At 39.6% G+C, this 15,276-nt stretch overlaps 2 protein-coding genes across 6 annotated transcripts in view; one reads left to right on the forward strand and one right to left on the reverse strand.

The window, feature by feature from the left end:
* Positions 1–4,257, reverse strand: part of LOC139135221 (sulfotransferase 1C3-like) — an 18,857-nt gene extending 14,600 nt beyond the window's left edge. The window contains exons 1-2 of one of the 5 annotated variants that reach the window (XM_070702502.1): positions 4,158–4,257; positions 1,452–1,591 (exon numbers count right to left, since the gene is read on the reverse strand). In XM_070702502.1, the coding sequence (XP_070558603.1) occupies positions 1,452–1,591; positions 4,158–4,165 (148 nt within the window). In that variant the 5' untranslated portion in view covers positions 4,166–4,257. Of the gene's footprint in view, positions 1–1,451; positions 1,913–3,982 lie in introns of those variants that run through there. The other 4 variants (XM_070702504.1, XM_070702503.1, XM_070702500.1 and 1 more) reach the window with 4 other exon arrangements.
* Positions 4,258–4,460: 203 nt separating this feature from the next.
* LOC139134393 (amidase-like) lies at positions 4,461–14,546 on the forward strand. Its single transcript, XM_070701254.1, has 13 exons — positions 4,461–4,571; positions 4,784–4,924; positions 5,877–5,984; positions 8,051–8,177; positions 8,300–8,472; positions 8,802–8,941; positions 9,561–9,761; positions 10,938–11,012; positions 11,290–11,452; positions 11,996–12,058; positions 12,720–12,820; positions 13,054–13,246; positions 14,401–14,546. The coding sequence occupies exons 1-13, from the start codon at positions 4,535–4,537 to the stop codon at positions 14,544–14,546; spliced, it is 1,668 nt and encodes a 555-aa protein (XP_070557355.1). The 5' UTR covers positions 4,461–4,534.
* The last annotated feature ends 730 nt before the right edge of the window (positions 14,547–15,276 follow it).

A 15,276-nucleotide genomic window follows, 5' to 3' on the forward strand; every position in this document is an offset into this window, starting at 1 on the left:
TTGTTCAGGTATTGTAGACCCGCTCCTATGCATTTTCGCGATACCTCCCTCAAAATAAATGATTACCGTGTTTGATACTAACTTGTGGCATTTTAAAATAATTTAGACTTGGACTTGCTTCCTACGGGAATGAGTCTGTCTGTCGCAACTCACTGACTGTGACATTTATGGAATCGTAGATTTACGCGAGGAGAGTGATGAGCAGCGGTTCTGAATGCCATCATCAGATGGCGCACGGTTGAACTTTCCCGTTAGTCAAAGTCTGCCGAACACTAGCTGCAATTATTGTAATCCACGGGCCGACGTGTTGGGCTGTGAAGCGCCGGTAAGTAGGGCCCGTAGGCCCGTGGGCTACAATTATTGCAGCTAGCGGAACACGAGATAAGTCAGCTGAAAAAAATTTCCTTTGAGGGTGTTTGCTCAGCCATTTTACTCTCGTATGTGGACGATTTTCCTTTTGTGGCTTTGAGCGAATATTCAACATGTTTGATATTTTTGCCTCGCGAGGAAAATTCCTCACTGTGTGCGACAGAGAAAGTGACGTCAATTTTAATAACGTGTGCGCGTGGAAATCACATGACAGTACAAAATGACCGCAGCGGCAAAAAATATAAAACATGTTGAGTACTCTGCTCAACGGCACAAGAAGCAAAAAAGTCTAGTTCAAAGATTACGACGGTTAAGTGATGAATTTTATTTGTAATGGTCTGTCTGTCTGTCTGTCTGTCTGTCTGTCTGTCTTTCTCTCTCTCTCTCTCTCTCTCTCTCTCTCTCTCTCTCTCTCTCTCTCTCTCTCTCTCTCTCTCATCAATTCATTTAGCAAACTTGGTAAAAAGTTTGAAGTCTTCTCCGGACAAGAATTCTTTTTTCACCCCTTTTGTTATTCATTGTATGCGATTGTGAGCCCGGCAGGGCATACATTAGACTGTCGACAGGCTTTTGTGCCATTTTCGTCGCTGCAGTAGCGCTGGACACGGTTGGGTCGACTGTCGATTTCTAGAGCAAGCACACAGGGTTTCCTCCGGTATTGTTGGTATTGTTGTCGGCGAGGGCGCAGCGGCTCAGAGCAGTGCCTCCAGAGAGACACGAATTGCGCCCTGGGCGCTACTTTTGCGATACAGTCACCTGTGGTCGGTCTATTCCGCTCGGCGTCTATGCCCCCATAGACGTGTGTACATGCCTGAGAAGATCTACTTCTCAGGCATATGTACACACGTCTATGGGGGCATAGACGCCGAGCGGAACAGACCGACCACAGGTGACTGTGGTTTGCGACCCCAATCCAACCCCAGTATTTGCGAGAGGCTGTACCAATACATGTAAAAGAAAGAAAAGGCGGCACATTGGATCGTCGACAGTCTCGGCATACATATACTGTGCGATTCAGCACCATTTCAAAGACAAATATCAAACGAAAGACCTGAAAATGGCACTTACAGTTACACCCTTACCTCTGATAAATAACACTTGTATTTCCGGGTCTTCAATGAAGTGCCACTCAGTCACAGCCCATCCGAAGTCCGAAGAGCTCTGGCTTGATGGTTTACGAATTGCAATCAGGTCGTGAACTGGAAGGACTGCTATATTTGAACTGCAAGTGAAACTGATGCGACCATCAGCGGGAAGGTTTCGAAAAGTAAAACGCTGGTATATCATATACTGTGACCTTTCAACTCATGACCTTGTTTTTACAGTAAGAGAGATGATGACTGCACCCAACCTATACAAATATTCTAGCTTTTACGTCGTGTATCTACGGCGCGATCTGTACTCTGTTGAAGCTGCATTCACAAGTAAAGGGTGGGCGGGGGAGTTGGGGGACTGGAAGAATGCAAGGGGGATTTGAATGTTCTGGGGTAGTATAGATGTATTTGAACGGTTTGCACTTGGTTTAGGGGTGGGATCGGAAATTATTTTTGCTTCCCTTTTTTTGCTTTTCCAGATTCCATAGTTTGGTAGGTAATTCAACAACAACAAACAATGAATTATGCCATCCAATGGCTCTGATGTTAATTATAATCAAACAAATTCTGGAATCATCTTATAGCCCCCATGACCTTAAATGTTCTTTTCAAAAATCTAAAACAGAATGCCATTGAATTTCAATCAGAAAATCAACAAGGGGACCTCGTAACAGGGGACAGATGCTGCAAGTTCTGATAATTGTTTTCAACTACATTTCCTTGCTATCTCCCTACACTGTGCCCACAATATTCAACGTGTCAACAAAACCTGTATATGTTTATAGTATTGTTCATGATTGAATTGGGCCAAAGTAATTAAATTCTTTGTTTTGCGTCCACTCAAAATGGGACAAGGTACGCGTCCAAGCGGTTGAAAAACGCACACAAGAAAATGAACACAATGTAATTTGATTGCAGCAAATAAAAAAATTGTACCACAATTTTTAGTTTAGAAAAGCTAAGCGGTTATGTCCTAAAATTTCCTATTCAAATACACTGTGTGTGTTTTATGTGAACACCTTAAAAAACCTAAGCGGGTGGGGACGCAAAACAAAGAATTTAATTACTTTGGCCTTGGCGTCCGGAATAAAATTCTTTTGTCAACAGTACAAATGTACAGTATATGTTCAGAGGCTCAACATAATACTACCAATACTATTGATTGCATCGCACGTTCGGTCACTGCATCATCAGCCGAATGTCATTTCTTTTTAGCAGGTTGATGAAAAAGTGATGAAAGTCCTTTAATGGGGTGTGGAACAAGAGATTGGAGTAACTACAAAGCGCACAAATAATAATGAAAAATATCAAAATTTTAGTTTAATGTTTTTGGCTTAATAAATGTTAGGATATATAATAGTGGGAGATTCAAACCTTTTGATCATATACTAAGATGGACTTAAGGATATTGAGGGGTTCTAAGATGAATTAAGATTTCAATCGCAGTTCCTCCAGCCCCACTCACCCAGTGTATGTGAATGCAGCCTCACACTAAGTGTGAGCAGTTTTACTGCAGTTCACTGCAGTGGCTTCGCGCTCTATTAATGAAAATGGTTGTATTTCTAATAAGCTGACTGTGAATGATTATTTATTAAATTACTGTTTGAGTCCTCCGCACTCTGTACACAGCTGCCCTTCATATGCAGCCTCAACAAAGCTGTGCCGTACTATAACGTGCCCGCAACTTTCCTCTGGAATCAGGGGTGATCTTGCAATTTTGATACAAGAGAAGCAAGTTACCCCAAAGTTGCCTATATTTGGACTAAAAATTGGCTGCTATTCCCCGCTGTACGCTATGATGACGGAAAATAATTAAATTTTTGAATTCCGCTAAAACGACAGTGAAAACGTCACTTACTCTACAGGCTTGTAAGATGCTATGTTTCCGAATAGACAACATATCTATAAAATTTGCTGGTGTGACATTAAGGCAAACTATAGGCATTCTCATGAAAAACAAACTGTGTAGTGCTTCTTACAGACTTAATCTTGTATTCCTATGTAGTCCCTTCACAGATCGGCATGTAAGAGGACTGCCTAGCGTTTTGATAACACATAAATATAGTGATGATCACATACGTTTACACAATCATTGTACATCTAATCATCTCCACAACATCTACCCCGGATGACTATGTAATCAAAGAAACAACTTAAAGTGCGGACTCAGTTTTTCGAAATTAGACAAGACACACAGGATGTAAAGCTTGATGACAAAACGGACGAATTTCATTTTGAAATAATAAACATTCCCTTTCGTCAAGTAATATGCCACCTGCTTCAGCTTACGTGCATACTTTCCACATGTTGCAACTTGCAACTCCTGACATAGGAAGAGCTTGTATCTCACATTAAGACTTTCGAAAGAGACACAGACTGTTTGTGCGCAAAAGCTGGTAAGGCAAGGATTCTCGGAAAGTAGATTAGTGAAATCATTTGAGCAGTTCTATTGTAGGTATGGAGATGCTGTATAGAAATATGGTAAAAACCTGTTTCTTGAATGATGAGTGACAGCGTACCTGGTTTTGACTCACAACAGTAACTTTGTGGCTTCACCAGATTACATTAAAAATGTCACATGCGTCAATCTTGCTCGCAGGGTACACATACCGATGGATGGTCGCTCTACCCCTATCTTGTTTCGCTCTTCACTTACAGTTTTTACCTGGAAGGTAAATAATCGTAAGTGCTTACCGAGACATGGATTGAAACAAACGAGTCTTGTGAGTTTCCAAACCAGCGGGGAAGAGTAACTATGCGGCACAGCAACCGTGATTTGCCACGGTCACTCCACTTGAATGACCTTGGACTTACCCATTCCAGACACATGCTAGAACGACTAATTCAAGGTAACTCAATTGTTATTGTCATTTTCTATTTGTTTCTTGGACCTGGTAAACTACTTATTTACCTTGAATGATACTCATCATTGGAGTTGTTTTGAATTCTAATTGGATATCATCAGACTATCGCTTGCTCTGGCCTCAGTTGGTTAAAGGGTCATATACGGTAGGTGAACCAAACTCTTCAACCAACAACGGTCAGTGAGAGGTCAGGTGACACCGGTGCAAATGACTAGAATTCCCGACGTTAACAGACGATCGACTGGTACGAATTTCGACTCGTAAAGGTTCGAGTGGGCTGCCCTTTCAGAGACTGTAAGACAGCACAGTTTTGTTGTAGTGTGAACGGACAAGTAATTTAGGTTTGCTTTTTTGTACAAAATTGTTATCACATATACTTGGACATTAGTTCCGTTGTCTCTACAAAATTCATACAAGTAAGACCCTATAATCCATTCATCGACCTCTGTTTTACAGGTATGCAGCGGCTATGGAAACGAAGTCTTTCACTGAAGTCTCCTTCGAAATGCCTGCGAACGTCAACGGCATTATTTGGTTCACAAAACTTCAGCTCGACATCGCAAAGTGGTCAATACGAGTCGCTTAAAGATATTGACGGTATGTTTTATGTTGAAGACCAATGCACTAATGTATAAGCCGCAGCCACCTTTTACAGATCCGTTCCGGGTCAGAGTCAGAAAGAGGGCATGGTTGCCTCTATAACAGTGTTCAACAAATGCACCAAGTGCTCTCTCGCAAAGACCAGGATCTCTGTTGTTATATCACAAATTACTAGGTCATGAAGATTCAAAAAAACTGCGAGCCTATGATGGCGGGGATTTAAATGTGAACGATTAGATGCGATGAAGAAACTGGTATTAACGCGAACGCTTATTTGACCCCAATCCTCGTATCTCTTATAAGCCCGTTTTGCTGGTGTATACAAAGCTATACTCTTCTCTGCCGGCAAGCGTACCGTATGATTTTGAGTAGTAACGCTGCCTTCATCACTAATATGGTTACAGCTATCTTTTTTTTTCGAAAATGTGACATAATATTTTCAACATTCCCAACACATTCGATCAAAGGTAGACTACCAACAGTCCCTTGCGCCTTTTCTGTCTCTTATTGGTGTCGCTAGTCTAGATCAAAGGTCAAAGGGCTTCAAAGTGTGTCAGTGACTGTGATGAAAATACAAGTTTCTTTGAATGATCCGTCTGGAGTACATGTACAACCCGGAAAGATAGCTGTTCTTTCGATCATGGGTCTCTTTTTTACATCTATGTTTCGATTAAGCGACGCTGCTTATAAAGTTTGATGATATGTTCATGATTTTTGTTTTCTAAAATAAAATGTGTTGAACTACAATCTTTAGCTATGTCAACACCATCTCGCTGTTTTTAATGTGCAATGTCATTGTTAACAAATGAGTTGCGGAATGGAATTCAATTATCAACAGAAACGTGATGTTCAAAAATAATGGACAATATCAAAAGATACAGTTTATGGAGCTGTTACTCTTCATAAAGTTATTGTTATCTAATACCTTTACATTCCGGTTTCATTGTAGATACTTACAGGGCTCCTGCTGTCCGCATTCCAACTTTAAACAAATTAAGGGGAATAGCAAACAAATATGGACTGGATGCAACAACGGACGAGTTACTGCAATATAGAGGTTAGTTCAGAACTGAAGCAAAACGATGGATGAATGTAAAGCTCTCTCGGATATATACAAAATTGAAGTATTGCATGTACCTTCAGTCGCATATAAGGATTAAACGAGTTGAAAATCTGTAGTGACAGTAAACAGAGCGGTCTTTATGCTATGGTAGGCACGGAGAATGTGGTTGAATGATAGGAACGCGTACCATAAATACATTTAATGGTGGCAACCGGTGACATATCTTGTTCTCTTACATGTAAGAGGACGTTCAGTCATTACAACCCGGGTAGGAAGGGGAGGGGTTTATCTGAAATTGGGAAAACTGCAGGGGGGGGAATGCTTTTTTAAACAGTGCAGAGAGGGTCACTTGATTTTAAGAGTACAAAAACATGCGACTCTGAAGTCAGTACACTGTGGTTTGAATACAACACGATTGGAACTAATTTGAGATAATTGGATTTTCATATTTTTAAAATTTCTCACAGGTGTTAGGAGCCCTATAGCTGATTGTTGCAATATTACAAATTACCCATAAAAACAAGTGTATACCTTAAAAAGGAAAGCAGACGAGCTTACATTGGCAGGTTAAACAGACATTACTTCACCATCCAATTATCCCAAATTAGTTCCAATCGTTTTATACAAATACATGGGTTTTCACTCTTATTGACCTCTTGTCTTTGCAAGTTTATATATACTTATCTTGCAACAGGTTCGACCAGCAGAGTGGGTCGTGCAGGCTCTTTGTAGCTGCGGTTGAAGTTAGGTGCAACTGTGAGACATGGCTTAGCATATAGCTTATACACGGACCAATACATAAACACAGAACATATGATACTTGACACAACTTGAGTTATTTTAGTCCGTGGTTGATATCAAGTAAGGTTAATTAAGCATAATACGTTTAGTACACGATATTTAATTCAAGTTTCAATGGTAACAGCCCATTTATAAAAATTAAGGAAGTGTTTACCTATAAGACATAGCTTGGTCTATACCTTATACATTGGGGCACACATAACAGAACATATGCTATTCTTGACACAAATTATTTTCACTCGATATTGGATCTTAATCAAAGAAAGATGTATTAAGAATATTGCACTTATTGCAGTATATTTAAACGAAGTTTCAATTTCAATAGCTTTCAAACCAAATTGGGAAGTGTTGACATATGAAACATGGCATATTCCGTATACATTGTGTATAAATGTATACACAAACTAAAATCCCACACCAAATAATGCATGCTCAATGCAACATGCATGTATTTTTAAGGACTGGTTTTTTGTTGCATGTGCCAGCGACAGTTTCTTTGTGTACTTCTAACAGCATATTGAAATACCCAGTACCCAGTCTGTTGACATTGACTGTATGTCTGTGTCCTGCGTTGTTAGTGTTGATAATCAAATTCAGGTCCGGACTTTAGTTTTCAACAATAACATTGCACATGTCACGCTGACAAGTCGCGTTGTGACAATACTTGGTATTTCAAAATGCTGTTGGAAGGAGACCAATAATCTGCAGTTGATACATGGAACAAAAATACCAAAATACTGTCAAAAGTTAGAGTTACTGTAGCGCTTATAGATACAACATAAGCTTAAATATTGAAATAACAAAATATCAAAATTTTCCCTGGCAATGGTGTGCAATGGGGGTCATCAATTTTTTGTTATCTTTTAAGGGGGCATCAAAGTATTTTGTGTGGGTAGAGGGTTCTATTATTTTCAGAAAGGTGCAAGAGGAATTTGCCGGTCCACCCTGGCTGTGATAACTGAACGCTCCCCTATGCCTAGGGGTGCAGTGAATTGAAATATACTTGATGCAACGAGTCTCATGAAAGTTTGAATAGAGGATACATCGCATGTCGATTAATTCAGTATAGTTAGTACCCTTGGATCGGGGTAAAAACCCTTTACGTATTTGAACAAGATCACAGACGTATGTCTACAATATGAAGAACATATTCGGCGAATTGCAGAACTTTATTATTTACTGGGGTTGTTGTGCACAACTACAAGATAATAGTTATCGGCTTTTCTTGGTAACGGGTGTTTTGTTCTGCCCTTCTACAGACTTCATGGCATCAGCATGCAAGTCCTTTGATGTCGTGGACAGTCTACCTGAACCGTTACTCCCAGTCAAGTATCCAAGAACACCTGGTTACAGACCAAGACCTGAAGAAAACAAACTAAATGCCTGGTAAAATTGATTTTTGACATGTTCACATGTTCATTTCTTTCTTGTCTTTAATTGAAAGATATCATTACATGTGTAATTTGAATTACTGCAAATTGTGAGCTAAATCAGATATTACACTTCAGGTACTGGCGATGCGACATTAAGGGTGCAGATACTGGCAAATTAGCAGGCAAGACCTTCTCCATCAAGGACAATATCCCAGTAGCTGGTGTTCCAATGATGGACGGAAGTTATATACTGCAGGGATACGTGCCAGAGTTCGACGCCACTGTCATATCGAGGATATTGGATGCAGGTGCGACAAGCCCTTGGAGTTCTTAACTTTCTAAGCACCACTAGTTGGCTATACACACTTTCAGTACATACCTTATTACTAGTTCGATGGTGCATTGTGCCTTGGAGTTTCAGACGTGGTGTGACGAGTTGTTATGAATTCAAAACAATGTTAAGATGTAGCTTTGCCACTGAATAGGGAGAATTTGGTGTATTTAATCGTGTTTTGTTATGTTTGTGACAGTGTGGCATGATTGCAGACGTGCTCATTCGCTTGGAACGAGACTACCGTTCTTAAAGCTGCTTCATTTATGTACTAACAAAATCTATTATTTGCATTGCCAAGTATAGGGGGTCGTATCATGGGCAAGTCGTCGACTGAAGATCTGTGTTTCTCTGGCAACAGCTTTGTCTCCGCCACGGGGGCAGTTAGAAATCCCTTTAAAAATGACCACTGTGCTGGGGGATCCAGTAGCGGGAGTTGTGCATCGGTGAGTGTCGAATGCTTTACAAAGATTCGCGCAGTATATAACAGCTACTTGCTACTTGCGAACGAGCTTATTCGTTGCGCTAGTAGTAGTAGTTGTTGTAGTAGCAAAAGAAGTAGGAGAAATAATTATTATTTGTTTGTTGAGGATAATGTGATTTACGATAAATATATTGCTATTCCCATGAAAGCTTTTCTACGCAATTATTCAAGAAATACAACTAAGGAAATGAATTCTACATTCGAAATCAATGAAATAGCAAGTGACGAGAGCGTAATGTCTCGAAAGGAAAATGAAGCTCAATATTCGACTTTAAAATGACGGTAGATTTTGAGAACATTAGGTAAGAAGAAACATAAAAAGTAAAGATATATATTCCTGCCAATTCCCGAGTAGTACATTCGTTGACAGAATATATAAAAGAGCAATTGTTTAGGATCCTAGATTTGATCTAAGCTTCAATTTTCCTGTGTTGACAATTTAAGAGGCTGGTCTGTACACGTCCCTCCATCAACTCAGTGTCTCCTTGGTGCGATGACTGCGGTCTTCACCATCTTCAAAACAAACTCATCCAATGAACAACAGCTAAACGTCTACATAATCTCGGATTGATTCTTTTTAGGTTGCCAGCGGTGATGTGGACATATCCATCGGTTGTGACCAAGCCTGTTCAATTCGTCTGCCCGCATCTTGGTGCGGTGTGGTCGGTTTGAAGCCAACATTTGGGTTAGTGCCTTACACTGGAATCGTACCCCTCGAGTTCACCATCGATTGCGCAGGACCCATTGCAAGAAATGTCCGTGACGCAGCCTTGGCTCTGGAAGTAAGTTTGTGCAATAAATGCCGTGGAAGAAAGGAAGATTTCAGTTACCATGAGGGGATTGACCTGGGGAAATCAGTGGTGTTCCATCATGTACAATGTGACCCTCCCCAGTACCCTTTTCCTTCCTTTTTTTTAATTTGTAAAACATGACATTTTTAACGCTTTATATTTTCGTACGACCTTACCAGAGCTGCTTTGCCCCATCATTAACCCCAATGTTTAGCATTTCTTTATACCCCTTCATTTGTGCCCCTATCATTCGTTTATTCTTTGGAATTTGACCTGGTTTCTCATGTTCATAACATACTAAGGCTTACTCTCACCAAAAAAGAACTAGTACTCATTATAATTCACCCATATGGAGAACTCACTACCTGGTAGGTGTACATGAATTTGCAAGTACACATTTTCGAACAGTGCCTGGTCATTCCCATAGAATACTTTTTGCGCCCCTTTGCTTGCTTAGCTATTTTTATATTCATACGAAGCAGAATACATCCAGAACTTAGTCGAACAAAAGAAAGTCTCTTTGGCTAAAACTTCCAACTTTACATTCAGATACATCGATTATGTCATTTCTCTGAATAATTTCAAATACAGTGACTATCTCCCTATGATTTATCCTCCTGAATTGGAGATGAAGGAAACTACTGAAGCAGCTTATTCTGCTTCGTATTTCGACATTTTTTCTCGATTTTACATAATATGACCCTCTGCAAGGCAAGGTTTGAGAAACATGACCCTCCTCACCCCACCTCTTAATTAATGAAAGCTCTATAAGAATATAATACTTGAACTTGAGCATCTATTGACAGATGAGAGACCGAGTGAAAGGGACGGAAAGACAGACTGACGGGACATACGTATGTCAGAAAGCATAAGGATGACTGATACCTTTCTTAAACGTTCCTCAAATAGGAGTGTGTCAACAAATAAAATGCTAATCTCAAAGATGTGCAAGTATTGATCGTCAAAATATATACTTCACGGAACTGCACAGCACAGAAGTTTCATTTTTGAAACTCACCGGAATGACACACTGATAGAGTTGTAAATACCAATGGCATTCCATTTTGACAAAAACTACTGAGATACGGTACTTTCCTCGTTGAGAAACTATCTACAGCTGCTAAAGGAAAGACCCTTTCCTCAATATATGTGTTTTCTTTTATACAGGTTATTGCTGGCTATGATGACGGGCTTGACCCAAGGCAACCCGTGGATCTCAAAGTTCCCGAATACACCAAAATGGTAAGGCATATGTGCGTCGAGTAAAGATATTGCCTGAATAGATATTGGTAAATGTGACGCCAGCTAAAGGTGTGGAATGGTTAGGTCAAGGTGTCTTTCTCATTTTAATATACTCGAATTTCATGTCCCTCAGCTCTTTGGTCTCCCATCCATGTCTTCCATTTCAATGTCTTCATTCACATTCGCTCCAAGCGACCTTTCCCGATCTAAATGTAGATCGCATTTTGCGTGACTCTTGGAGTCTCAACGACTAAATGTGGGAAAACCTTCCTTTCAGTTAACAACTACAATACCAGGAATAAAAATTGGCATTCTGAAAGAAGGGTTTGGTCTTGCAAAATCTGATGCAGAAGTTGATGCTATGGTTAAGGATTCAGCATTTAAAATGGTTGACATTGGTGCCACAATTGAAGAGATCTCTATACCTGCTCACAGAATCGGTGAGTATTAAAACTGTGGTGATAAAGGTGAATAATTCTGTGTCTCCGAAAGCTAGTGCTTTAGGTGCACCATGTCCCTGGCTCTTCCATTGTGTACACAATTGTGTACTCAATGAATACACGTGTCTTGTCAACCCCGATTATCTTCAATCAATGAAGATAATCAATAATTCTCCAACAGGTATCAAAAGGAAATATCTGTTTTGGTCTTTATCAGGAGCCAACAGACGTCCAACAACGCCCTTATGACGCACTTGAGAGGTGCTGACTATCCTAGCAATGTCATACGTAGAGCAGCTGACTTAAACATGCAAACTACAGAAATAGATGCAAAATGGGTTCGAAGTAAATGAAACGTGCAAAAATTATTCTCCAGGTATCAGGAGCAGTTTCTCTGTTTTTGACTTCACCAACGTGCGTCCAACAACGCCTTTCGATTATTCCAAATGATTTATAGTACAACTCTGATAGCCGGTGCATTTATTTTGATCTAATACATGTTGATAGCACGTTTCTTTGATAATTTTGTTTCAATTTCTGCAGCAAACAAACTCTTCCCAGCGATTGACTTCGAAGGTTGTGCCGATCTTGTCCTGAAAGGGTGCGGTAAGTTTCTAAGATTTTCTTTGCACTGAAAAATGCTTCCTAGTCACGTGGTTATCGTAAAAGAAAATCCACTCGAGGTGGAAATTTTCAACGAAGAATGGTATCGTCGGCACTATGACCAATAATTCAATAACCATCTTAAGGAAAACATAAGTGACACCGTCTGGTCAACGTTTGCAGGTATATTACTCATTAAATTTATGTGATTACACTTCGAATTTGGCAACTTCCGATACAATATAAAATGAAGATGAATCTAAAACCATTATGATAGGTGTTACTGTTAATGGCACAACATATGCAAAAGAGTCTGTAAACGATTTTGATTGGCTTACAAGCTAGTACAAGCTAGAATATTCCAAGAGAGGTTTGAAAATACTCGTAATCAATTTATTCAAGACGTGGCTTGCACAACTTAGCTCGACTAGTATCTTTGACTTTTATAATCCGGCAAATTTCTTACATCTGAAAATATGCGCCCGATATTTTTGTGTTCAATGCTATGTCTGCCGAATACACGTGCACAAAACATGTACTTCCCATCTACAAATCCCAGAACGCATGGGTACGTGCTACTCGCAAATTTGCAAGCGTAATTTTGTGGTGGTTGTATATGTCCAGCTCGGCAAAATATCAGTTTGTTTTCATGTGTCCATTGTAGGTGCTGGTTCGCAGTACAAGGGATTTTACCCATCAAGTATTGTGAATGCCTTACACAGAGGGTATCGAACGAGGATAAATGACATGTCTCACGTCTTGAAGGTAAAGCGCCCTCATTGGTACTTTATGTAACCCAATTTTGTGATCTTGCTACTGGCAAACTGTTGGAACCTATATTAGTTGCAATTGAACAAGACACGATTAAACAATTCATTTTATATCCGCCTGCGACCGTTTTCTGTCTTATCTTCAAGATGGTCGTAAGTTTAAGAGTGGTTTAAATCTTGAAGTCGCCCTGAGCGCTATAATAAAGTGCATTCTAATTTGTTCCACAGACAATTTTGCTTTTCGGAGATTATATGAAACACGAATACGGCGGTTACTTCTACGCTAAGGCTCAGAACATTCGTATGGACGTCACTGAAGAATTTGACAAGACATTCGAGCATTACGATGTCTTGGTAATGCCCACAGTGCCCGCCAAAGCACCGAAACTACCAAAGGAAGGGGTCTCAATCCGAGGTATATGTGCAACTTTTTACAGAGTGACGTTAACTTTTGCACAGTTTCAGCATCTATTCTCCAATCCGTCCGTCTCAAGACAGCCTGACCATATTTTAGGGAGCGTGTTTGGTGTAATATTTAATAAGGAATCGATATCTTATTTATTTAGTAGTAGAAATCTTTCAGAAAAAGAAGAATTATACTCAACAAAACTTGAAAAGAATACTCATCATAAATAATTATATAACATTGTCGTGAACTTTTGCATATAAATTAATTAACAGTGTACATATCATGTAGACACAAATATAGGATGACTTGTTTTTTGTCTTAATTAACGATGAATCGGGGCAAAGATCATAAGAAGATACAGTTGAAACCTTCACATTTCCATAAAAGAATCTAAAATCTACACTCATTGCATAGTGAGGCATGGCCATAAGCAAAGTGTGGATGGATGATTTTAGGCAAGGCAGGCTGCCATTCTGCCATTCGAAGCATGAAACAATATGTACGTTTTAGCATTAAAGATGACAAAGTGATTTTATGTCAAAAACGTCAGATTAATATCATCCTCATGGTGACAGCTAAGTCAACTCCGAATAACTTTCGAAATACATCTAAAGTCACTGCATAGCATCTTATAGGACGATGATTTCAGGCCTAAAACGGAGCGTTATTTCAGTCTCATGGGTAGCGTAAAAGTAACTCGTTTCAGTGGAATTGAGTTGAACTGTACAGTCTGTCTGCTTGCTTCACCCAGTTGGCAACTGACTACTCATTGAATACTGAAGTATCGCGAGATCTCATTACGCCGTACGAGAAATGAACTATCAGGCGAATATAATGTCGAGGTACGATTTAAACCTCGTTGGTGTAGTATCCTCTAAAATGTTTGGTATGACAATTTTTCATTAATATTAGTTACTAATTTGCAAATGAAATTGCGTTGTTACAGTGATATCACGAATGTCATGAATAGCAAATTAGTACGATGGTCTTTATTTGTCAGCTCAACACAACAAGACCATTCAATCAATCTTTAGGGTGTTCGGGTAAATCTGTTCAAGCGAATTCAGGCCAGTAACAGTACAACTTTCTCTTCTCTTCTGCCCTTTCCGAAATGTTTGATGTCGCTCTGAATATGATTGACAATACTGCTCCGTACAACCTGACAGGTCATCCAGCGATTACTGTTAACACAGGCTTTTCCGATGGCCTTCCTGTTGGCATGATGATTGTTGGAAGGAAGTTTGAGGAGTCGACGCTTTTGAAGGTTGCCCATGCGTTCGAGCAGCTGAGAGACGAACAGAACGCCCACTAAATGGAGTTTGTGTGATGTCATAAATGGCCTTCTCTTGGACTTGCTCTCTTTCAAAAAATTAATGACACTATATGAGCTCTTCAAATGACGTTTATTTAATGTAACGAGTAACCATTTACAGCTAGGCTGCGGTCCTTATTGGTATCCTCAGATTTGATAAACCTGTAGCGATTCCTTAAATAATTTTAGTCGAGACAGGTTACAACGAACGACTTTAGTATGTACGTGGAGGACGGATCAAGCCATATTTCATCACGTTTATCTATATTAATTACATAAGATTATAATTCTTTCTAACAATGTTTACAGGGCAATGTGCCACACGGCTTTTGCTCGCAAATAAGTTAATAAATCAAATATTCAACAGTGATATTTCTTTTGACTTTAACATTTTGAAAGTAATACCAATCTTATACGCTCAATATTTATAGTAAATGAGAAACAACCTCATAGCAGACAGATTATTCTCAAATTTAAACCTATTGAAGGAAAGTCAGCGGACGAGCAGCTTCTCAATAAATCCAGCGATCAGGCCCGTGAACGTTAGATAATTCTACAAAAGAGGCCCATTCTTAAAGGCCGCACATTTGATTCAGTCCGATTTTAAAGCCAGATGGACGGGGATTGGAAGTCCCTTAAAGTTTACACCGATAGAAACACAACACTAATGTGACAAATTTGAAGATACTGTCTCCCTACGCAGGACATGAACAGTTTGAAAAGGAGTTTT

This window comes from Ptychodera flava, chromosome 6, assembly GCF_041260155.1.
Source record: "Ptychodera flava strain L36383 chromosome 6, AS_Pfla_20210202, whole genome shotgun sequence".
Classification (NCBI taxonomy): Eukaryota; Metazoa; Hemichordata; class Enteropneusta; family Ptychoderidae; genus Ptychodera; species Ptychodera flava.